The sequence below is a fragment of the Pelobates fuscus genome, chromosome 9 (assembly GCF_036172605.1).
Source record: "Pelobates fuscus isolate aPelFus1 chromosome 9, aPelFus1.pri, whole genome shotgun sequence".
Classification (NCBI taxonomy): domain Eukaryota; kingdom Metazoa; phylum Chordata; class Amphibia; order Anura; family Pelobatidae; genus Pelobates; species Pelobates fuscus.
The window spans coordinates 99,974,257-100,000,491 of NC_086325.1; the positions used below are offsets into that span (position 1 = coordinate 99,974,257).

Consider the following 26,235-nt stretch of genomic DNA (forward strand, 5'->3'; position numbering starts at 1 on the left):
ATGCTGCTCTTTCCCATAGAAAGTGCTTCATTTGAACCCGGAAGTTCAGTAACTTCTCAGGATAGAGTGAAGGAGTGAGTCTGTCAGGTCCCGGTTAGTCTCCGTCCATGGAGGATCGCCGGTTATTGTGACCGAGGCTGTCTGTATCCTGCAGTTAACAAAGGGGGAGGAGATACCGTGTAAACGGAGTTACTGACCATTTATAACTGAGGCTGGAGGGATCATGTGATCAGAGTGCTGGACAGAACCATAGACTGAGCTGACCACCTCCCTCCAGGGAGCCTCCAGCTGCTATCAGTGAGACACAGTGTGTACAGGGATAGACACAAATATACAGTGATATATACAGGGGGTACACAGAGATACAGGGGGTACACAGAGATACAGGGGGTACACAGAGATACAGGGGGTACACAGAGATACAGGGGGATACAGGGGAATACAGAGATACAGGGGTACACAGATATACAGGGGTACACAGATATACAGGGGTATACAGATACACAGAGATACAGGGGTATACAGATACACAGAGATACAGGGGTATACAGATACACAGAGATACAGGGGTATACAGATACACAGAGATACAGGGGTATACAGATACACAGAGATACAGGGGTATACAGATATACAGGGGTATACAGATATACAGGGGTATACAGAGATACAGGGGTATACAGAGATACAGGGGTATACAGAGATACAGGGGTATACAGAGATACAGGGGTATACAGATATACACAGGGGTATACAGATATACACAGGGGTATACAGATATACACAGGGGTATACAGATACACAGGGGTATACAGATACACAGGGGTATACAGAGATACAGGGGTATACAGAGATACAGGGGTAAACAGATACACAGAGATACAGGGGTAAACAGATATACAGGGGTATACAGATACACAGAGATACAGGGGTAAACAGATATACAGGGGTATACAGATACACAGAGATACAGGGGTATAGAGATACAGGGGTATACAGATACACAGAGATACAGGGGTATACAGATATACAATGATATACACAGAGATACAGGGGTATACAGATATACAATGATATACACAGGGATACAGGGGTATACAGATATACAGGCGTATACAGATACACAGATTTACAGGCGTATACAGATACACAGAGATACAGGGGTATACAGATACACAGGGATCTACACAGAGATACAGGGATCTACACAGAGATACAGGGATCTACACAGAGATACAGGGATCTACACAGAGATACAGGGATACATGAAGGGAAAAAGAAAGACATCTCATGTATCCTTCCTGGTAAAATATTTTATAAATAATTGCTGTCAATTCACAGACAATATCACAGCTTCGACCAAACCAGTGAAATGGAAAACAAGGCTCACTTTTTGATTTATTTTTCCAGTTTGCCTATTTTTTCCTAAAATAAGAAATCCACCTTGAATTTCTGCCAATTCACATTTTAGTGAATAACTGACAGAGGTCACATTTATATGGTTATTCACTGAAAACAGAATTGTGGAAAATTGAAATCCAAATAGCAATACATTGGCTAAAATAGTTGAGCTGTTGTTATAGCATCCTTATGGAGATTTCCCATGTTAGCTAATTTTCCTTATATTTTGCTCTGTGGATTTCTATTTGCTGCAATTCTGAGTTTTGTGAGCAAATTCTAAAATGAACAAGATAACGAGATGAGTCAGTGAAGGGAAGTATGCAGTCATGCACACATCAATGTGTGCATAACTATCTGCCCACAATCTGTATGCCAGAGAGACACTCCAGGGGTGTCCCAGGGCCTAACTCAATAGGATTAATGAAACCGTTTTACAAAATCTAAAATGAGACTCTTGAGCAAAAAGAAAGATTGACTCTCATTTCCAGACTAGTCACTCTCTTAATAAATACCTTCTCGAAAATTATGCAGGAGCTTGCGTGTGAAAGTGTTTTTCTTGCCTTAGTGCTCGAGAAAATGTCATTTGTAATAATTTGCTTTAAAGGAATTGCAATGTCAAAGAGCAGAGATGTTTCCAATCAACCATATGTAATTACTGAAATAAATGTAAAACAAAATGAACAAGTAACCAATGAATAAAACAAAATGTTGAATAATTCCACAACAGTCTGACAAAGCAGCAATTTATTTCATTAGACCGATAAAACCAATTTTCTAGAGATAAGACAAGACAAGTGGGGCAATTGGAATTTAAAGTGGAATGTGGAGAATGTATCCATGAATACTGGATGAGTGTGTTGGTTATGGGTATTTCTTTAAAAAGTTATGGGAAAGGGTGTTTTGCACAGGCTCCCACACTGTTATAAGTCTCCACTCTGACTACACAGAGATACAGGAGTGGACATATCGACGCACAGTGCTCTCTGCGTATAACTGCCTTTCAACTTCGAAAGTTAACGCTGCATACACAGAATCTATAAGCAGAAGTGGTCGTACTCGTTGGAGTAACCTTACATGTGCTTTCACTACTTTACACACAACACTTCAATTATGTTCTGCAAAAAGTACAGCAATACTCTAGTTGTATATGTTTATAGGTAAAGTTGTAAGGCAAAATTAGACCCCATGGTCTTCACCCCACTATTTTCTGCTATTAGTTGTTGACAGCCTGGGATCCTCCCAGCTGTAGAGGAAGTATATGTAGCATATTTTGTTTTTCACATATTGAATGGATCATTTTTATTCTTTTCAGTTGTAGATGTTCACATGGACACTTCAGCGAACTTCCACCATTAGTGCTTCCGAAAGCAGTGATACTGACCATCCATCTCTCAACATGAATGCTCAAGGAAACCGCTATGAGTTTTACATTGGGCTGGTTCTGGCTCTCTCATCGAGCATATTTATTGGAGGAAGTTTCATCCTTAAGAAGAAGGGTCTGCTCAAACTTTGTGGCAAGGGGCAGCTTAGAGCAGGTACCATCTATTTCATCAAAGACTTTATCCCCAACCCATGATTTTAATAACCTTTTTTTTGGCAAACTATATGCTAATAGAAAGCACTTAGGTATGCTTTGAGCTGTAATTAAAATGTGAGTCAGGGAAACCTTGCTGCTATGTGCTTCTCTGTTGGGAGGTTTTACGAAGGGGATTTATCAACGTGCCAATTTCTCTGTAAATCAGCACCTTGTAAAAGGAGCCTGCAGGGACATATAATTAACCCATAAAAGTCCTTCAGCAAAAGTGTTTTAGGGGACTGGAGAGTCACATTAAATTCCATCTATAATTTTTGTTAACAGAATTCCTCTCCAGTGTATAGAGGAATAAAACATTTAAAAGACGGTTCCTCCCTCAACCAATGGGTGCTTTATCTTCTGCACCCAAACCTCTTGGAACTCATCTGGCGTGCTGTCATTGCTTACCCTGTTGAGGAGAACTTCCTTCTAAGGAACAGCCATCTCAAGAAGCCTATAAATCTCCTTTCCAAGAATATGTACATTTTCTGTCTGGTGTTTATTTCCCATAGGAAAGAAAAACATGGGGAGACTAGTACGTCTGCGCGACCAAACACGAATCAGATGGTCTTCATGAAATAGCATTTTTTTTACTCAGTATGACAAGGTTTTCAGCTGCAAGGTTATAACAGGGGGCACGTGGCACTTAGACCATGTCATTGTGGTCTGGGTGCCTATAGTGTTCTGTTATTGCAGCTCTCTCATGAGGAATTGGTGTTTGTTTTTCTCCTTTTTTATTGTCTCCAAACCTTTTTGCCATCTTATTTCCCCCACTCCCCCCATCAAATTTATTTATTTGGTGCAATTTCCCATTTTTACCTCTAAAAAGCCTTTTGATTTTGGTGCTGGATCAACTTCCTATACAGTAACCTCTTCAGGAACCTAGAAGTGACCTCTTATCACTGCCTTCTTCTGCCCTTCCTTCCACCTCTTTCTAAACTCTTGCATAGTGACGTTAACACTCGCTATCGCGAGGAAACGACTGGAGAAAGTTTGCCATGACAGAGCCACTTTAAGTGTTTTAAAAGCCATATTTGCATTGTTGGTGTTTACTGATTAGTGTAGTAAATGGAGTATATTTATTTAATATTTTTCATGAACATTTTGCATTAAGTGTAGTGCTATCCTTTTGTATTTTTCCGTTTTGTCTAACACCATATATTTTCTCTCTTTGTCATACAGGTCAAGGCGGGCATGCATATCTTAGGGAATGGCTGTGGTGGGCAGGTCTCTTGTCAAGTATGTATCCTCTGTCAAATCTTCGGTTTACCTGCTCACCTGACTATTGCCATTCCTTACTCCACTATTTGTTGTCATTGCAGTGGGACTAGGGGAAGCGGCTAACTTTGCTGCTTACATATTTGCTCCAGCCACATTGGTGACACCTCTTGGAGGACTTAGTGTTCTAGTGAGGTAAGGAGCATGGTTAAAAGTGTCACTAAATGGATACTCTAAGCACGAAAACAACTTCAGCGTAATTAAGTGGTTTTGGTGTGTAGGCCATGCCCCTGCAGTCTCCCTGCTAAGTACTCTGTAATTTAGGAGTTAAATCACTTTATTTATGCAGCCCTAGCCACACTTCTCCTGGTTAACTCTTAAACCGCAGATACTTGAGCAGTGAGACTGCAGGGGCATGATCTATACACCCAAAGCACTTTGTTAAGCTAAAGTTGTTTTGGTGCCTATAGCGTCCCTTTAACTGCTTTTTTGTTTCTTGTCCTTTTAACCCAGGGAATATCCTTCTCTGCACATTTAGACCCCCAAGCTGTTATCACATTGTCATTATTACCTCTTATTTCTTAAAATAATTCTTGAATGTTGTATATATAAGATTATTAAAATCCTACATGTTTCTGCCATTATTTTATCTCCATCTCATACTAATTATTTTCTCCTTCAATCCATTTTAATTTTTTCTCTTTTCATAGTGCTGTCCTCTCCTCTTATTTCTTAAATGAGAGGCTAACTTCACCAGGTAAAATTGGCTGTGCTATGAGTATTTTGGGTTCCACTGTCATGGTCCTTCATGCTCCACAAGAGGAAGAGGTTTCCACGCTGAGTGATATGGAGGATAAGCTTAAGCAGCCAGGTGAGAGATTTATTAACACTTTCATATCTGTCCTGCATAATCTATTGCCTCTATACACGCATTTCTTTTTAGTATTCTGGCAGTGTGGCACCAGTTTTGTTTTCTGTGCATAAAACAGACACTTCCTGTATTATTTATTATCCAATACTGAGTTTAAAATCTGCTTTTGCACTGCAGGAATTAATTTTACAGATCAGAAGAAACATTGTTTTTCATATTATCAGAGTTATTTAAATTGGTTGTAGTGCTCTAAATCAAGCCAGCAGTGAACAACCTTTACCAAGACTTAAAGGGATTCTCTAGTGCCAGGAAAACAAACCCATTTTCCTGGCACTAGAGAATCCTGGAGTGCCTCCCTCCTGACCCCTATCCCACGTCGCCCCTTGAATCCAGTGCCGATGTCCCTCGGCGTTGTGTCATGTTCTGCCCAAGCTCCTCCCCCGCCGATGTCCGCCAGCAGGGGAGACCTAATGTGCATGCGTGACAATGGCCTCGCGCGTGCATTAGACCTCCCCATAGGAAAGCCTTATGCAATGTTTTCCTATGGGGATTCTGGCTACGCTGGAGGTCCTCATGCTTCGTCGAGCGTCGTTTAGACGACCAAGAAGCCACCTAAGAAGCTGGAAGTCCCTATAGTGGCTGTCTGGTAACATGCAGGTGTTATTACCTGTTACAGATTGTTTACTGCAGCTATATGTACAAACCAAAACATTTAAAGGGACACTATAAGCACCATGGTCGCTACAGCTCATTGTAGTGCTTATGGTGCAGTTTGTATGAGTGCTGTCTCCCTGATTTATGTCAAACCATTCATGAGTAGTTTGTTACAAACTGGGGTCACCCAAACCCATTACTGTGGCTTGCTTCCTGTTCACAATAGCCCCCCAACTTTAAAAGGCAAGGATAAACTGAGAGCGCTGGGCTAATCAACCCACTCCTGACAAAGCCAATAAAAAAGTGGAACTGTTATGTTTAATATTCTTTGTCGAAACCTAATTCTATATTTCATTATTTATGCACTCTTTTGTTTATCGTATCGCCTTTTGGTGAAGAAAGTATGTTAACTTCTTGTGTGTAACTTGATTTTTAAATGACCTCATGTTGATTTCGGCCAAATTAATACAGTAAGAAAAGCCATATTAACATTTTAAAATTGCAACCGCAAGAGGTGCTCATAAACAGGGTACATGTGCAGTAATTCGAGTTGAGCCAGGGTAAAGACACAATTGAAAGTGGGACAGAAACACAAGTGCAGGAAATGAAGAGACTGAAATGGGGTAATGGTTGACAGAGAAAAAAACATGATGATTGAGAGTAGGATGGATGGGTGGAGTAATGACACAAGCAGTGGGATTTGCTCATTAGGGGAGATAAAAATAGAGAGAAAGTGGGTGGGGAGTCTAAAAGAACAAAATCAATTTGAATAAAAATACCATAGCTTTCACATACTTGCAGTAACAAGTAAAAAACAAATACATGCTTGCATTCACACACATTTTCAGTTAACACAGATACATACTGACATTACACACACATTTAAATATGCGTTCATACTAGATCTACCTGCACAACACTCATGCATTCACACTGATTTTACACATTTAACTGCAAACATGCATTCATACACGTGTTCAAACTGTATATAAACAAAGGACTATACACTGTAACACTTAACATTTCTTAATACATGTGCTGAGAGCACCATAGCCACTACAATGAGCCATTTAAAGGAACACTCCAAAGACATAAAGCACTTCAGCCACATAGTAATGCCCTGTTTTGACATGAAATGCACTCACAAGATAGCTCAGTATGTGCGCTTGAACAGTGTGTAGCCTCGATATTGCTGGGGGCTACCAGTACTCCGTTTTTTTTCACAGTGACTTCCCAAGGGCTTGTAAGCCAGTTTGTGAACAAAAATATTTGACAAAATAAAGTATAAAAACTATAGGTTCTACGCGTTTCGTCTCTAGGCTTGTGAGACTTCCTTGGGTTCCTGATAGCCCACTTGGCAATATCGAGGGGAAACACATTTCAAGCGCACATATCCAGCTATCTTGCAAGTATTTTTCATGTCAAATCTAGGAATTACTTTGTAACATTGTTACACTATGCTTGTTTTTTTACATGTTATATTAGGATCCAGATGAAACCTCATGTTTGTAGTATATACACATAAAGCACCTTTTCTTTTCATTTTATAAAAGCAAGGCCAATAGGTTTTGGTGCTGAATAGGAATGAAGATCATTGAGCAGGGCCCTCCACCTCTCTGTTCCTGTACGTCCAGTTTTCTGGTTACAATTACATGTCTGTTAGTCCACCCAGTGTACAGCGCTACGGAATCTGATGGCGCTATATAAATAAAAAAATTATAATAATAATAAGAAACGCATTAACATTTCCTATTAACTGCAATTAACTGTATTATCACTATGTTAAATGGCCAAGCCAGATCCCTAGAGCACTTCAGCTTGCTGAAATGCTTTATGTGTGAAGAGTGTGTCCTCTTTTTTTTTTTTCATTTTTACAAAATTTGCAGATTTTAAAAGAAATTGGCTGTCAATCAGATAATCGGTCCTCTTACTTCCTGGTTTGTATGGCTCAGTGGAGCTAAATTCAAGAGGTAGCAATTGCTCAGAGCACCTGCCTTGCAAAGATTTCTTATTGAGCTGCATTGGGAAGGCTGTGATTGGACAGTCACAGAAAGTCTGTGCTGGGGAAGAAGGGGAGGGATCCGCAGCACTTGCAAGCTGTAATACCCCCAATAAAAAAATGCATAACTAAATACATGTATATTTTCATGGGCGGTGTATCTACAAAACTGATTTTTTTTTTTTGTCCGTTTAAATTAATTGTGCGAGCGCATTAGGACTTCCCTAAAAAAAAAAAATGGTATAATGAATGTTTGGATGCATTTTAGGCAGCCATGACACAGGAAAGATCTCTAACAGCCATCTGAGGAGTGGCCAGTGGAGTAATGTAATAACAGCATTTTCTCTGAAAAGACAGTGTTTACAGCAAAAAGCCTGAAGGTAATGCTTCTACTCACCAGAACAAATTCAATAAGCTGTAGTTATTCTGGTGACTATAAATGTCCCTTTAACCCCTTAAGGACACATGACATGTATGACATGTCATGATTCCATTTTATTGCAGAAGTTTGGTCCTTAAGGGGTTAAGGAATGTTTGACTGTCTATTTTGAGGGTGTATTGCTAAAATTAATTTTGCCTGGCTTCTAAAGTCTAGGAAAACTTGCAAATCTGTGTCTTACACTTTTAAAAAGAGAAACTTAAGAACTAAGATGACTTGCTTTCTTTAAAGCAATATTTTGGCTGTTTGCATGTTATGCTATCTCTTATGAATCCTTACCGACATACACAGAAGAAAAAGTCAGTATGTCTAAGAACAAGATAAAGGGAAGTCTTTAGCACCAATCACTGTACGGCAATTTTTCTTTAGCAAGACATACTGAAATTCATATTTTCTTTCCCCATGTCTCTAGGCTTTGTGGCCTTTGCATCCTGCATGGTCCTGTTTTCCCTACTACTTGCAATCTTAGCTGCACCACGGTGGGGTCACAGTAACGTGATCGTTTTTGTTCTGATCTGTTCATTAGTGGGCTCACTCTCTGTGGCTTGTGTAAAGGGACTTGGAATCGCAATCAAGGGTCTCTTCTCAGGAGATCCTGTATACAAAGAACCACTTGGCTGGATTCTGTTCCTGTGCTTATGCATATGCATCAGTGTACAGATCCATTATCTGAACAGGTGACCAGCTCCTATGTTCATTTTTGTTTATGCTTTTATACTGTGGTGTATGTGTTCTAACCCTCTCTTTTTCTTTCACAGGGCTCTGGATGTGTTCACTGCATCACTGGTCACACCAATCTATTATGTATTATTTACCTCCTGCGTTCTTGCATGTTCTGCCATCCTTTTCCAGGAGTGGAGTAACTTGAGTATGGGCAGTGTAGTAGGCACCGTAAGCGGCTTTGTTACTATTGTTTTGGGGGTCTTCTTGCTACATGCATACCGGGATCTCCCACTGCCTCTTACACTACTTCCTGTGTTCATGAAGGCAGAAGAAAATGAGAGACCTCCTGGAGAGTGGGAGAACATACCCAGCTGTTAAATAAAGGACATGTACTAGGCAGGGTGCATTTTGGAACAGATGTGCCCATGAGCACAAATCAATCCTGACATATCACAAAAGAACAGATTTTGCCTTATTGTTCATCAAAGTATAAATAGATGAAGTGAAAAATATACTTTTGATATTCTTAAAAAAAAAAAGACTAAATTGTGTAATGTGGGCTGGCAACATATAAAATAAATTTTTATTTTTTATATTTATTGTTTTTTTTTTATACAGTTTTTTTTTTACATTAAAAACCTTCTTGAAACCATTGTTTGCCAATTAATGGTATACAGGAAATTATATTTATTCAGAGGCTCTTCTCTTACCAACAATGTAAGTAGTAGGTTTTAATTTTACAATAATGCAGCCCTATGTAAAAACACTTTGCCTAATACATCACTCCATCATTTATTGTTTAGTCAAGAAATTTTCAACAAAGAATTGAGACGTACAATTCTGTACAGGTTGTTTTGTTCCGCAGCTGGACTTCATGTTTCAGGGACATCTACGATTCTATTCTAAGAGCCAGACCACACTTTGGAGCAGATAATGACATGTTGCACATTTTAAGAAATAGTCATCCTTGTTTGATAAGTTTCCTCTGAATGTATCCTTTGTCATTAAGGTAAGGTTTTGAAGAGGGCTTCCAACATATTCAGAGTAATATTCTATAGCAGAAGGTCAGCTCAGTTAGGCAACAATCTCTCCTTAGTCAGTCAGGTTCTCAGAAAAAGCTCCTCTAGATTTTTGTGTCTGTTCCAACCGGTTGAGGATAAATTGATTGGTGTCTATGAATCTCTCAACACAGTTTATGAAACAACTTTCACATCTGGCATCCATCTTGGGTCCTGGCTTCTCCATACACTTCTCCTTTGAAATAAAGATACATAATTAAGTCAATCTAAAGCATGAAGAATGCGTGTGTTGCCTGAATTTACCTCCAATTTCAAAATATACTATATACAAAATACAACTAAAGCCAACTTTCTATTTTTTCTGCAAATTTTAATCTACTGATTTTGCTTAAATATTATGTACAGGCCCTACATCATATATTCATTTGCTAAATACATCACCACCTACTAGTGCATTTGTCAGAATAACTGTCAAGATTTTAATTTAAAGCTCTTAAAAAAAAAAAATATATATATATATATATATATATATATATATATATTTTATTTATTTATCATGTTTAATCAAATCTTTGCATAGACCACTCATTGTGGGAGCCACACAGGTCTAGAGAAAGTTTGAGCAAAGGGAGAGCAGGGACAAATATAGGAAAAGAGTGACTGGTGTAACTGTATTCAGCCACCAACATATAGGTGTTAGGAAGACCGGAAGACCGTCCTGTTGGGCCAATCATATTAGGAAGACCGTCCTGTTGGGCCAATCATGTTACAGAGGGTGGATGTAATAATAGCACAGACCTCCAATAATGGTTGTGCTGGAACAACTTCTAAAACAAATAAATAATTCATAATAAAGATAAATTATATATTTATTGCTGAGTTTGTATTTATTCACAATGCTAAATACTAAACAGGTTTACTTTAACCCCTTAAGGACAGAGGCAATTGTACACTGATCAAAACAAACCCTTGAATTTGAATATATGTTTAACCATAATTTCTCTCTTTTATATTAAGTGCACCCACACTATGTATCATTTTGTTCAGGAGAAACAGTACTTTAATTTCACCTCAAATATTAATATATAAAACAATTTAATATGAATAAAATAAAAAAAAATCAAGACTTTTTTTAGTTCTGAATGGCATTTTAACTGTGAATATCTTAACACTGTTAGGGTTTACTGCAATAAAATACACCTCTCTGTATTCAGCAATGTCTCGTTAGTATAACAGTACTACCACCGTGTACAGGTTTTATGGTGTTTTGGAAAGTTATAGGGACAAATATAGCAAGTTCCATTTTCAGTTTAAACACATTGAAATTTGCCAGATTGATTATGTTGCCTTTGAGACCGTACGGTAGCCCAGGAATGAGAACTAACTTCATGATAGCATACCATTTACAAAACAAGACAACCCAAGGTATTGTAAACGGAGTATGTCCAGACTTTTTTATTAGCCACTTAGTCACAAAAACTGGCCAAAGTTAGCGTTCATATTTGTTTGTGATTAAGTGGCTATTGAAAAAGACTGGACATACCACATTTGCAATACCTTGGGTTGTCTACTTTTGCAAATGGTATGCCATCATGGGGGTAATTCTTATTCCTGGGCTACCGTACGGTCTCAAATGCAACATAACCAAACTGTCAAATTCCAATGTGAAAAAACTGAAATGGGCAAGTCTTATATTTGACCCTGTAACTTTCAAAAACATGTATGTATAAAGTTTACATATAACCAGAATCTTAGTAATAAAATGTTTACGTGAAAAAAGTCCCTTAGGAAATACCCTGGGACATCTACTTTAGACAAAAGGCTGATTCTACACAATTTCCAGTTTAGTTTAAAGTAGGTCTCCAGCACTCTACCAGCCCACTTGCAACTGTGCCAAATTCGTCAGAAAGAAGATCTCTATAATGAAAATTTTTTTTCCTGGGTTCCCAGCTTTGGCCCTGGCTCCTAAACTCTAGGAATATTTGTCAAGAGGTGGCATATGGTAGACATAACAGTCCCACCTCAATACTTCTTAAAGGGGCAATCTAAGTACCATAACCACTACAGTACATTGTAGTGGTTCTGGTACTTGTATCTCTTTAAGATACAACACTCTTTAAAACACTTTTTAAAAAAATCCATATGATTATCATTAGGATAGTCTGAACGTCAATTCTGAATGACTTAATACATTAGCATTGCCCCCTCATTGTAGTGTTCCCCTCTATACAGACACTCTCTATGGGTGAAGTGTAAGCTGCTCGGTTTGTATCGGTTTATACCCAGCAGAGGTCGGTGAGCTGATGAACCAGACCCTGGAATCGCTGTTTCTGAGTCTCCGCTTCAATGAACCTCTGCAGCTCGGGGTCTCCCACAGCCTCCATGATGTGAAGCACACACCGGCTTCGCGACCTTCACCCTGCTCCGGAACAGGAAGTTACATGCTGACATCTGTGCTGCTCTCATGGACGGAGAGACGCCATCTTGGTACTCCTCTGCACCATCTACTTCTGTCGGAAAAGCCGGCCATCTTGGTGCTCTCGTGCGGATAATGTGAATGCCATTTTTTCCCTACCCTCACTAAGAGGACTTATTCCATCCTGGGGGCTAGGCAAAAGGGTGTGTGAGCGAACAAAGTATATTGAGCTTCTAATATCCCTGATCTGTTGACTTTACAAATCATATTTTGGTATTTAGTGATAAATATGGATCTTACAGCATCGCTGTCACTTGGGAGATTTTTTGTCTCATCAAAATAGCTAACCAAAAGTTATCTAGATAGCCTATTATTTATAAAAGAAACAATATAAAAACTAGGTTTACTAAATTTGGAAATTGCCCGCAGGTATATGTAATCTGAAACTTTTATTAGTATATTTAAAATAAATAAAAGGGGGACATCTATAAATATCACACAGTGAGAGAAAAGGTACTATCGTGAAAAGGAATTTGATAGACCCTATAAAAACAGAAAATAAAATAAATAAATATGTGTTTAAACTATTTTTTGTATAGCTCCAATTCCCTTGTCTTGTCAATTAGCTAGTCTCTTAGTGAAATTGGCAACAAATATATCTCTTGGTTGCTACTCAGAGAGAATAACGAAGTGTAGTTTTTCAATCAAGGATATTAACAGAGGTAGCTAGTTGAACTGCAGTGTCAGAAAGAAAAACACATATTAAATCCAATAGTCCATGTAGTATTATGCTGAATAATATGGAGCTATCTACACACTCACACACAAGGCAGGCTCTTCTACTGTGCTTTCCTTGCAGGCACACATAAAATGGCTGTGTCGCTTAACTCCATTTATGTATATTTCCACAGATTCACTGTTGCTCAGCACGTGGAAAGTGCTGCCCTGAGTTTGAGCTTTTCCTTTCTTGGGGCTGAATTTTTCACCTGCTGATTCACAGTCAAACTCCTGTTTATGTATCTAACTAATCTTAAAATTTAGTTTTAATTTCTTTTTAATATAATATTAATTATTGTTTTGTTTATATTTGCAGAGAATTGGTTTCCTTCATCAGAATCAGCATCATGTATGACTTGCATCAAGGTAGGCAATGATTTTGATCGTTAACATTTATTTAAATGTAATCAATATTAGGGATCGACCGATTATCGGTCTTGCCGATATTAGGTATTTTCAGCAATATCGGTATCGGCATATAGAGATACCGATATTGCCATTAATACATACCTGGACCGCCGGGCACATGATAATCCAGGTGGTCCTGGAGGGCCCAGCAAGCTCTTACTCACCTTCCCAGCAGCTCCCTTCAGCTCCCCTGTGTAAATCCCGCGTGTTACCATGGCATCTCTCCGTGCGGCACGCAGGCGAGATTTAGACAGTGGAGCAGACGGGAGCTGATGGGAAGGTAAGTAAGAGCTTGCTGCGGGCCCTAACTGCACAGTCCATGCCACCGAACCACCAAGGAATGCTATATCCCCCTCCCAGGCCAAGTAAGAAGCAGGTAGAGGGGACTAATTTTTATTTTATTTTTTAAATAAAAAATGCCCCCCAAATTACCGTATTTATCGGCGTATAACACGCACCTCATTTTAAGAAGGAAATTTCCCCACCTCTCATAGTGTCCCCCCCTCATCCCATAGTGTTCCGCCCCCCTTTCCATAGTATTCTCCCCCCCTCCCATAGTATTCTCCACCCCCTCCCATAGTGTCCCCCCCTCATCCCATAGTGTTTTTTCCCCCTCCCATAGTGTCCCCCCCTCCCCATGTCCCATAGTGCACTTTCCCTCCCCTTGTCACATAATTACTTACCTGTCTTGAAGCGTGGGCCGGCTTCACAGCGCGCACCGCGGTACAGGAACTTCATTTTCAGGTTCCCGTGGTACTGAAAGGAAGTGTGCACACTTAGTGCGCACTTCCTTTCAGTCCCGCCGGAAACTGAAATTGAAGTTCCAGTACCGCGGTGCGCGCTGAACACCGGCCCACGCTTCAAGACAGGTAAGTAAACCTTCACATTCGCTCCATAAGAGGCACATACATTTCCCCTCACTTTTGAGGGGGAAAAAAGTGCGTCTTATGGAGCGAAAAATACGGTATATCGGCGTATAACACGCACACATCATTTGCCCCCTATTTTCAGGGAGAAAAAGTGCGTGTTATGCGCCGATAAATACAGTACATACCTACAGAAACACACACACACACACACTCTGCATTCACTATTTATACACACTACACAAACACTCACTGCATTCACTATATATACACACTACATTCACTATACACACTACACACACACACTCTCTGCATTCACTATATACACACTACACAAAGACTCACTGCATTCACTATACACACTACACAAACACTCTTTGCATTCATTATATACACACTACACAAATACACACTGCATCCACTACATAAACACACACAGCTCCCCTGTCTAAACACACTGCATCCACTACATGTGGCATGTATATTTTGTGCATTTACCTTTAGAAATAGTTTATTTTTTTCTAAATGGTAAATGTTCATAAGTTATTGGCCATCAGCCTGAAAGTTCACAGATCATCGGTATCGGCTTTAAAAAAATCAATATTGGTCGATCCCTAATCAATATTATTTAACATAACACTATAGTGTTATGAATACAAATTTAAACGCTACCGTGCCCTAATCTACATTTAGGTGACTACGGACCCCTCTTACGCGGTCACAAAAAGTTTTATATAAACCTTTTTTGCATAACCTTTTTTAACCGTAGGGCTACCTCAGCGCTGGTCTGCTCCATGCCTACCGCAATGTCATCCTGCAGGGTGTGCCAAATTTGCCTGCATGTCCTGTGCCGCTCACTGATTAAACCTCTCCCGTAGTAAAGCATTGCTCAATGCATTCCTATGGGGAACTTATCTGACTTTGGAATCCGTGAGGACTTCCAGCGTCCGATAAGTGCTATTTACTCCATGTAAATCTCATAAGCTCCTCTACTGGCTGTTCTGTAGATGTATATTAACAGTGTTCCATAAACCTTTCATCATGACTTTAATACAGTCCTGGTTTTGTCAATATCTCCATTGGAATTGAATATTGAAATACATAAATTGTGTCCTTTTTAAGACTCACGAGGACATGTTTGGGATCCACTGATTTAGAGTTTGAAGATAACATTTTGTCATTTAAATCTTTTCTGCATGGCTATGCTTTGTGCAATGCATAATGAGTTACAAGATTTAAATGGCACTCAGCAATCTAAAAATAAGTCTTTCAAATTTAATTTGCAAAAATTTAGATAAATTATAATAATATAATCCAAAATTATATATATATATATATATATATATATATCAATTCTTTTTTGGGGGGTTTTACATAAGGTATTGGTGGTACAGTGTAATTTGTAACAGTAGCATAACAAGACATTAATGTTTGCATAAAATTGAACATGAAGCGAGTGCATTGTTTTATGACTCACACATTTTACAGTCACAATTGGCACAGGTGTTTAATTCCGTGCTGTATATCTAGTCTTCAATGCCTGTATTTTCATGTGTTTGTCGTCCGTTTGGGAATTGCCAAAATTAAAAAATGATTATAGTTGTAATTGTCAAAATTAACAATGTTAACATTATTTAGGTTTTAATTAACAGAGAAGTGATTGATGCAAACTATCACACTACATTTTATTCTTATTTTTTTTGTCATCCCTTTTGTTTTTCTTTAAACATAGACAAAATGCCAAAGTGTTTAGTTGTAGGCTGCAGAAACAGTCACTCTAAACATTCAGATGATTGCTCTTTCTTTAATTTTCCAAGTTCACCTGACAGAATTAAAGAATGGCTTTTAGCCACAGGTGATGAATTTGTGAACGTAGATGCCGCAATTCAATTAATCATTGATAAACAAAAAAGCGAGATTTTCAAAATTTGTTCGGACCATGTTACAGCAGAAATGATAGTGAAGTCTGAAAGGAGAACAAGATTGGTTTTATTGGCAAAACCCAGTGTTTTTAACCCCTTCAGGACGGAGTCAATAGTGCACGTTCTGATCAAAACAAAACGTAAACAAAAACTGGAATTTGCGCTATGTGTCTGTTCACCCGTAGTTCCCCTCTTTCATATTATATGCACCCACACTTATTATATATCATTTTGTTCAGGAGAAACAGGGCTTTAATTTACCATTAACTATTCATATATGGAATATAATTTATTATGAATAAAATAAAAAAAACTGTGAGAAATTTATTTATTTTTTAAAAATGTGTGGTTCCGCCTCACATTTTAGCTGTAAATGTCATAATACTGTTAGGTTTTACTGCAACAAAATGCACATATTTGTAATCAGCGATGTCTCACGAGTACAACAGTACCCCCCATTAACAGGTTGTATGTTGTTTTGGAAAGTTACAGGGTCAAATATAGAACGTTCCATTTTCAAATTGAAATTTGCCAGATTAGTAATGTTACCTTTGAGACGGTGTGGTAGCCCAGGAATGAGAATTACCCCCATAATGGCATACCATTTGAAAAAGTAGACAAGCCAAGGTATTGAAAGTGGGGTATGTTTAGTCTTTGTTAGTAGCCACTTAGTCACAAACACTGGCCAAAGTTAGCGTTCATATTTTTTTTTGTGTGAAAAAAGCAAAAAACGAATATTTGGCCAGTGTTTGTGACTAAGTGGCTACTAAGAAAGACTGGACATACCCCACTTGCAATACCTCGGGTTGTCTACTTTTGCAAATGGTATGCCATCATGGGGGTAATTCTCATTCCTGGGCTACCATACGCTCTCAAAGGCAACATAACCAATCTAGCAAATTTCAATGTGAAAAAAATGAAACGCAAGCCTTATATGTGACTCTCTAACTTTCCAAAACACCATAAAACCTGTACATGGGGGGTACTGTTATTCTCGGGAGACTTCACTAAACACAAATATTAGTGTTTTAAAACAGTAAAACATATTACAACAATAATATAGTCCATAAAAGTGCCGTTTGTTTGTAAAAAATGCAAAAAACGTCACTTTTACTTAAAATATCATCGTTGTAATACAATTTACCAGTTTGAAACACTAATATTTGAGTTCAGCGAAGTCTCCCGAGTAAAACAGTACCCCCTATGTACAGGTTTTATGGTGTCGTGGAGTATTACAGGGTCAAATATAGTGCTTGCAAATTAAATTCTCTGCACTTTCTTCCTGTGTTGTCAGGCATGTCAATCAAATTTTAATTAATCAAATCACATAATTATGTTAAAAGATTATTTAAATATACATGTAGAATTTTAATATATATGCATTTATAGGTATTTAAATTCTACGTGTATACTAATGTAATCTTTTATGTAATTATATGTATTTATCTATATATATATATTTGCGGTTATTTGTATTTTATATATAGATAGATATATATAGAATGTCATTCTAAGTGTATTTTGTTACCAATATATATATATTAATAACAAAATACAGTTAGAATGAAATTACATATGAATATATAATTTATATTAAATTTTGTTTCAATATTTTATTTATTTATTTTATTATTTTATTTATTTATTATTTTAATTATACGTATATATATATAATATATATATGTACATCTATTATATATATAATATATATACATATTATATATATGTAACATCATTCTAAGTGTATTTTAATGCTAATATATATACTTATATTAGTATTAAAATACACTTTGTATGACGTTACATATATATAATATGTATATATATTATATATATAATATATATACATATTATATATATATAAAAATATTTTCAATTTATTTTTTAACATGTTTAATTTCTTTTTTTATACTTTCTTACCAGCAGGGGGACTGTCTGATATTTTAGACAGTCCCCCTGCAGGCAGATCCATAGCCAGCTATAGGGGGCCATGTGATCGCTCTTTGAGAGCGATCACATGGCCCCCGGGGGCCTCATTTGCCGTGGGAGGGCTGCCTGGGCTGTCAGGCAGCCCCCCAGAAGCGGATCGCGGCGGAGGTAAGTATAACTTACCTCCTGGGGCTCAAAGCCGTTACGGCGTTCCATGCCGCCGCAACGGCTTTAAAGCCCATTATAATGGGGACGGCATGGAACGCCGTAACGGCGTTAACGGGTTAAAAAAGCAAAAGTGTTACAAACTATACACGATATGTCTTCAAGGAGATCAGAAAACATTTCTGATATAGAAATGGATGACCTCAGTACTCCGTCAGAGGACCGCAGTACTCCGTCAGAGGTTGCTTCAATGATAACCGAGAGCTCAGCAGAAGGCGAGACATTAGTTTATGATCATGAATATATTGCAGGTTTCAGTTATAAATTGCCTTCAGAGAAATCATTTAGGAGCATAGCTACCAACACCACAAAGTTAACAACGATGCTGCTATTATCTTTTACTGCACTTTATTGCACCAAGTCCAAACCTAGGACGAAACGCGTAGGACGTGTATGGTGACAAGCTGTTTGTTTTATATCTAAATGTAAGTCATTAAATACTTTTTTATCAAACTCTGGAAGTGCACTACATTTTTGTGTATATCTTTCTCTTTTTGAGATATATACATCCATTCGATGATGAAAATGTGAGGAGGGACAATACACTGGATACTGAAGGAAAAGATACCATTCAAGGCTGTTTTAACTCCACAAATTTGTGAGTGACCAATTGTGATTACATATTAGTACCAGTCCCCACACAGTTAAACGCTATGTTTCTTTATTGTATCTGTATTTAGCAGATTATCCCCTATCCTATTTGCACTTAACAATGATTGCGAAAGGTGCCGACTTCAAAACACTACGGAAGGCGGAACGTTTCTACACAAACACAAAATATAATTCAAAAAAGAGATGTATCCACAAATGCAATTGGTTTGAGTAAAACAAGGGATGCCTGGACTTGGACTGGTCCTACAGAACAATCGGCACAATACATTGACAATCCATCCAACGCTGCAATTGTACAGCAAACAGATGATGTCAAACATGGTTGCACTATGCCAGCTGATATGCCAATGGAAACAGACCTACTTTTATCACCAAGTTCCCAACAGTCCATTTTGGTTGAAAATATAGATACTTCATTCTCTAACATTTCAACAATTACCAGAGTATCAGAGATAGAGTCAACTCTGAATGTATTGGAATTCACTGATCCTATTTATAGTCCTGAAGAAGAGACTACAGATATTGGTAATCTTACATTTTTAACAGAGCCCTCTCCAGAGGATTATGTATCTGAAAATAAATTTATTGTATTTAAAACTTCTCTAGATGTATTGATTAAAAGAAGTGCAAACCTGTACTTTTTCAGAAACATGTAATGCTCCGATAACTAACACTGAAAAAATGATATCTGGTACTTTGTTGACTGTATACACTGTCTGTGAAACGAATCGTTGCGAATTTTGGAGCAGCCAGCCTATGATTGGAAACTGTTCATGTGGGAATCTATTGTCCAGTGCCTCAATTTTGTTCAGTGGTTCACACTTTACTAAAGTTCCTGAACTATTTGCAATTTTTGGAGTGGCATTTATTTCTTAATCACTAAATTATACATATCAATTTTTTTTTTTCCAATCATTGACCATCAATACAAGAAAGAAAGAAAGAAGATTATTGATAGATAGTTTACGTTGGGAAAGTGGTATGTCTTTCAGGAGATGGGCATTGTGATAGCCCTGGATTAATCTAAAAAAATAATTGAATGTAACACAATTTAAGTGGGTGAGGCAAAATCATCTGTTGCAATGGAATCCCTGGCCTTCAAACGTTGCATGGACCAAGTATTAGCTGATAAAATTATCATTTCTATTCTTGTAACCGATAGGCATGTCAGCATACGGAAAAGTATGAGAGAGATATACAAACACATTAATCATCAATTTGATATATGACACTATTGTAGGAGCATTCGTTTAAAATTTTCAATCATATGTAGACAATCGATGTACAAAGAATTGGTTCCGTGGCAAAATTCTATAATAAACCACATGTGGGCAGCTTGTTCGTATAGTAAAGGAAATCCTATTTTGTTAAAGGAAAAATGTCTGTCGGTACTATGTCACATCATCAATGTACATGAATGGGAGTCTGCGACACTTTTAAAAAAATGCCAACATTGAGAATATGTGGAAACTCAAGAACAGAAATCATGGTTGAACAAAAAAGGAGTGGCATACTCAAAACTTAGGAGCTTTCCCCGAACTCTATTCGGATGGAGCCTCACAAACATACACCAACCAAACTTTAGGAAAACGGACACACCACGAACACAACACGACATACAAACCAACAGTAACCTATTATATGATGCTACAAACTGTTATACTGTGAAATAATGTGTGTCCCCCTCCTCCCCCACCAATAGTTACATTTCGGAACCCTCTCCCTACAAGGAACAGAGTCAAACGGTAACAGCAAACTACCGCTACTGTAACAAAAAGAAAAATGCTGTGTAACTGCTTATTAACCATAATTGTTACAGACAATGTTATCACGATACATGAACTCTGTAAAACTAACCTTGATCCCAAGTTTTATTTTCTGTACCCTAACCCTGATATAACTGAAAAATTCAAAATAAAGAATTTATAAAAAAAACAAAAAAAACTTAGGAGCTTTGTCACTGATTCAAAATTAGAGAAAGAATTTCCGCACCTGGTTCATTTTTGTCACACAGGCTCACTGGAAGTCTTTCATAGCCTTGTGTTAAAGTACCGTCCCAAAAGAGTTCATTTCACAATGGATGGGATGGTAGCCAGGACACAATTGGCTGTGTTGGCTCACAACGCCAATGTAGGCAGAGAACAGGCTACTATCCACAAAGAACATGAAGGCAGTGAACACTTTTGGGACTTGCACTTCAAAACCTTTTTTTCAAAAAGGAGTAAAAATTGGAAAATAAAGAAAATATATGAAAAAACAACTATTGTCCACATATACCCAATGATGGCTGATGTACTAAGAATAGCCACAGGTGACTTCCAAGTTAATTGGGAGTCTCAAACAGGTCAACTTTCAAAAAAACATTTCATCAACACCTCGCCCATCAACAAAGGAAATGGTTGATCATCACCTTTAATTTTTACGTCCAAGAAGACTTTAAAATTTGAAAACATTTATAATTTTAAGGTTTGACATTTTTTAAGAGGTGATAAGAATAATTAAAAATCTGTTAATGTTCTTAGTGATAACTACTTGTTTGTAGTGAAAGTTAGTTGTAATTTGTAGCAGAACAGCACATCTTCATTAACACAGTAAAGGAGTTTAAGCATGCGTGGGATAGGCATAAGGCTATCCTAATTATAAGATAAGGCCAGGGATTAATGAAAGTATTTAGAAAACTGGGCAGACTAGATGGGCCGAATGGTTCTTATCTGCCGTCACATTCTATGTTTCTATGTTTCTATGAATATTATTATTGTTTTGATTATTATTTTGTATAATTTTATCAAGCAAAGAACAGGATGGTTGCACTTTCTATTTGTTTTTGTTTTATTGTAAATGGTACACTTCAGGCACCCTAACAACTTAATTGAAATTAAGTTATTAGGGTGTCAGGAGGTCCCTGGTGCCTTCTTACCTTGAGGGGTTAAAACGTTCAGTAATGGTTTTACCCTCAAATTTTCATGTCCAGCAGAGATCTCTCCTCCCCAGCAGCATTATGCTTCTGCAAGGGATTTTATTTAAGTTAGGAGTGCCACTGGTCATGGGCATCGCTAACTATCTTAGCGTTTTCCTGACGCGCTAATCCAACCACTGGATCCCCATTCACAAATCTAGTTGAGAAAGGTACGTTCCTTTCTCGACCAGTTTTGTGAAAGGGGATCCATTGATTGTCTTAGTGCGTCAGCTAACCCTCTAAGCCAATTCGTGAGGCCCCTGCCCGCTGGCACTCTTAAGTTCTTGAAAATCAGTTTCAGTAGCAGAATGCCACTGTGGATGGAGGGAATCGGCACTGTAGATTCAACTTTGGTGTTAAAACCGTTCATGAATGGTTTAACAACACAAGGTAAGAAAGCGTCAGGGACCTCCAGGCACCATAACAACTTAATTTCAATTAAGTTTGCACCCTAACAGGCACCCTAACAACTTAATTTCAATTAAGTTGTTTTGGTGCCTGGAGTGTACCTTTTTATTTTTTTTAAATTGTTTTATTCATACAAGTTAAAAGTATATTATTGGGATATTAAAAGTAGTTAATATTTTATATGCATGTTATTTAGAAAAATAAATATTTACCGTATATAGTATAAGCCGAGTTTTTTGGCCCCTTTTTTTGTGCTGAAAAAGTCCCCCTCGGCTTATACTCGAGTCACTGTCTGTATTATGGCAACTTACATTGCCATAATACAGACCAGGACCACCGGGCTCATTACAAGCCCGGCGGTCCTGTTGGGGACCGGGAGAAAGCTGTTACATACCTTTGCAGCAGCTCCGTTCAGCTTCCCCAGTCTAAATCTCGCAAGACCCGCAGCCGTCAAAGCGTTGCCACGGTAACGCTCTGCGCGGCACGCAGACCGCGAGATTTAGACTGGGGAAGCTGAACGGAGCTGCTGCAAAAGTATGTAACAGCTTGCTCCCGGCCTCCCCACTGACAGGGACCGCCGGGCTCATTACAAGCCTGGCGGTCCTGTTGGGGGCCGGAGCAAGCTGTTACTTACATGTGCAGCCGCTCCATTCAGCTCCCTTCTCCTCCGTTCGGGTCAGCTCACTGTGTAAATCTCGCGAGACCCGCGGCACGCAGACCGCGAGATTTACACAGTGAGCTGACCGGAACGGAGGAGAAGGGAGCTGAACGGAGCGGCTGCACATGTAAGTAACAGTTTGCTCCCAGCCCCCCTCCTGCACAGTCCATCCACTGGACCACCAGGGAATGATATAGCCCCCCTCCCTGGCCAGGCAACAAGCAGGGAAGGGGGACTTAAAAAAAATATATATAAAAAAATAAAATATATATATATTAAAATAATAAAAATGATAATAATAAAAAATATTAACAATATTAAAATAAAAATGCCCTTCCCCACCCAGTTTACACATACTGCACAAACACACACACACACACTCTGCATCATATACACACACACTTAATTATATACACAAACTGCATTCATACAAACACACTGCATTCATTATATACAAACACTACACACACATACACACACACACACATTCTGCATTCATTATATATATACACACACACACACACACACACACTCTGCATTCATTATATACACACACACACACACTCTGCATTCATTATATGCACACACTGTAAATAAATATTCAATTAATGTAATTTTATTGGAATCTAATTTTATTTAGAAATTTACCAGTAGCTGCTGCATTTCCCAGTTTTTTGGGGTAAAATTAGGTGCCTCGGCTTATATTCGGGTCGACTTATACTCGAGTATATACGGTATAATAATATTTACATTTTAAAACAAAGTCATGTTACAAAAGTTAATTTTGTGATGTACTGACTTGTTAAAAAAAAGTTTACTTGTGATCAAAATTGTATTTATCAAAATGGAAGTTATTTATTACATTCAATTATTGTTTTAAAAAATGTATGTTTGTTGTTAATAAATGTTCGCAATTTTTGTTCTTTATTCTTTAATCATGTACATGTAGACACCATATTGTAATTAGTAATAGCAGGTTTAAAGGACAAATAATTTTACCCATCACACTTCAGTATGAGTACTTTTAGTATGGACAATTTATATATATATATATATATATATATATATATATATATATGTGTGTGTGTTATTTTGGCTGTAAAATAAAATTATTAGATAAATGAAGCATTAAAATAATGAAAAGTTCAATAACATTTTTTTTAAATGTTTTAATTTATTAATATAACAAAAATAACTTTTTTTACAGTTTAGATTTTACATACAAAATAAATTACCAAATTAACTTTTTTTGTGCCAAGGCCACATACTGTCTACTTTACAAGTTCCACAGCTATAGGGTCATCATCCGCATATCTAAAACCCTTTATACTGTGCATGAGGGGATCGGACGCCGCCTTTTAGGTCCCAAGTATCCATACAACCACATTGTGAAGGAGCTGTGTGCTGTTTTTCTGTAGTCACTATGATAAAAAAAATAAAATAAAGGATACATTTTATATTTAATATAAAAAACAAAACAAAATATGATTGTCAATGGAGGATAGAATAGGAAATGATAAATAATGAAGATAAAAGTTAGCATCAAAACTTTATAAATGAAGGAAAACAAAACATAACCTATTGCAGTATTAGAATAATAAAATTAAACGAGCACTATAGTGCCAGGAAAACAAACTATATATATATATATATATATATATATATATATATATATATATATATATATATATAAAAACAAACGATTGCCGGCACTCCTGGAATTCCAACATCAAAATACTTTATTGTCAAGTCGACTTTTCAGTCTCTAACCTGGGACTTTCATCAGGACACACAAAATAACATCTTACATGCAACAGGCTTATATACAGACTAAGTGATAAAATATTAATTACTCACCACCTTCAGCTGTTTTGCCTCGTGGGACGGCCGACCGGCGTCAGAAGTGCTTAATGAGTTCACTAGAAAATGTCCTGTGTGCAGAGAGAGTGGGACATCCCTTCGAATTTCACTTCCGGCATCTAAGCGTTGTCCTGGCAACCGCCGATAGCAGTCGGCTATTGGCTACCACAGGACCGCTGACCTCCACCGGAGAATGTGTGTGGGACCTGCCCATCTCTCTCTCTCAAGATTGCTTGTTTTTATGGCGACCGGTCGATCGCCACACCAGGAATAAAACATTGCATATATAGATTCCCTTTGTCAGCTAATTTTTAAGGCATGAAGCAATTTGGAATATTGATTATTACCTATAGTATGAGAAAGTGCATATAGGAAATAAAATTAAAAAAAATGTGTACAAGTGTACAGTAAATCAACAACAAACGAAGTTGATTAAAATGTATGATAAAGACAAATATAGAAGATTAATTGCTCTCAGTATATGAACAAACACGTGATTCAATGAAAAAAAGTTAATATATATACAAATCTAATGGCTAGGCAATTACAACGAAATCCTAGCCTGAATTTAAAGTGACAGTGCTGTAATTGTACAAGCAATATGTGAATATGGCTCCAAAGAGCTGTATATGTACATATGGTAAAGTAACATATTGTCACTAAAAAAGTGAAAAACAAATATCTGCAATGTGAGCTTAAAGTGGCAGTGCTAGATAAGTTAAAGATAGGGTCTATAGGTAGATATAGAACCAAAAGTTACCCCACTGTGTCAGGTAAAGTTAGATGTATAGTAATTGAAAGTGACTTGTGCATAATATAAAATCATAAAGTGCAAATAACAAGAGCAATAGTACGTCGTATATAAAGAGCATTAACAATTCGTATATACAGACCTCAAGGTATATCAAGTTTTCAACCAATAGTGCAAATCTCATATGGGGAGGTAAGGTCACATGGACCATTAGTTAGCTAAATGATAGGATCTATAGCAGTGGGGGCAAAGAAATTAAAATTCTAAAAAATAGAAAAAAGGGGGAAAGGACAGTAATAGGTAAAGTTATTAATGTATTCTCTGCTAAAAACACATATATACTCCTATACAAATGATATGTATATGGGTCAAAAAAACACAAATATATTACAAGAATGGAATGAAAGAACACTTTTCATTCAGTCCATTTGGGGACAAAGTGTTCAACTCAAGAATCCAAAATGTCTCTAAGAGAAGTTTTGCTCTGTCCCCTCCTCGACATGACATGGAGACATGATCGATCGCTATACATCTTAATGTTAAAAGTTGATGCTGACTCTCCAGGAAATGTCGGGCCACAGGTTTGTCCAACTTGCCATCACAATAGGCA

General features: G+C 37.6%; 2 protein-coding genes across 5 annotated transcripts; one reads left to right on the forward strand and one right to left on the reverse strand.

Annotated features, from left to right (window-relative positions):
• Positions 1 to 3: 3 nt before the first annotated feature.
• On the forward strand, positions 4 to 9,402 carry LOC134572912 (magnesium transporter NIPA2-like). Of its 4 annotated transcripts, none has more exons than XM_063432212.1 (7): positions 4 to 93; positions 2,714 to 2,936; positions 4,157 to 4,213; positions 4,297 to 4,387; positions 4,903 to 5,063; positions 8,568 to 8,832; positions 8,914 to 9,402. In XM_063432212.1, exons 2-7 carry the CDS (start codon positions 2,720 to 2,722, stop codon positions 9,194 to 9,196), a joined length of 1,074 nt encoding a protein of 357 aa, XP_063288282.1. In that variant the 5' UTR covers positions 4 to 93; positions 2,714 to 2,719; the 3' UTR covers positions 9,197 to 9,402. The 4 variants fall into 4 exon arrangements, with proteins under 4 accessions (XP_063288282.1, XP_063288281.1, XP_063288284.1 ...); XM_063432211.1 differs by having other exon boundaries at positions 18 to 297; XM_063432214.1 differs by having other exon boundaries at positions 30 to 74.
• A 79-nt stretch (positions 9,403 to 9,481) lies between these two features.
• TIMM8A (translocase of inner mitochondrial membrane 8A) lies at positions 9,482 to 12,284 on the reverse strand. The gene is made up of 2 exons (XM_063432216.1): positions 12,120 to 12,284; positions 9,482 to 10,072 (listed from the first exon to the last, which is right to left on the reverse strand). The coding sequence occupies exons 1-2, from the start codon at positions 12,219 to 12,221 to the stop codon at positions 9,911 to 9,913; spliced, it is 264 nt and encodes an 87-aa protein (XP_063288286.1). The 5' UTR covers positions 12,222 to 12,284; the 3' UTR covers positions 9,482 to 9,910.
• Between the last annotated feature and the right edge of the window lie 13,951 nt (positions 12,285 to 26,235).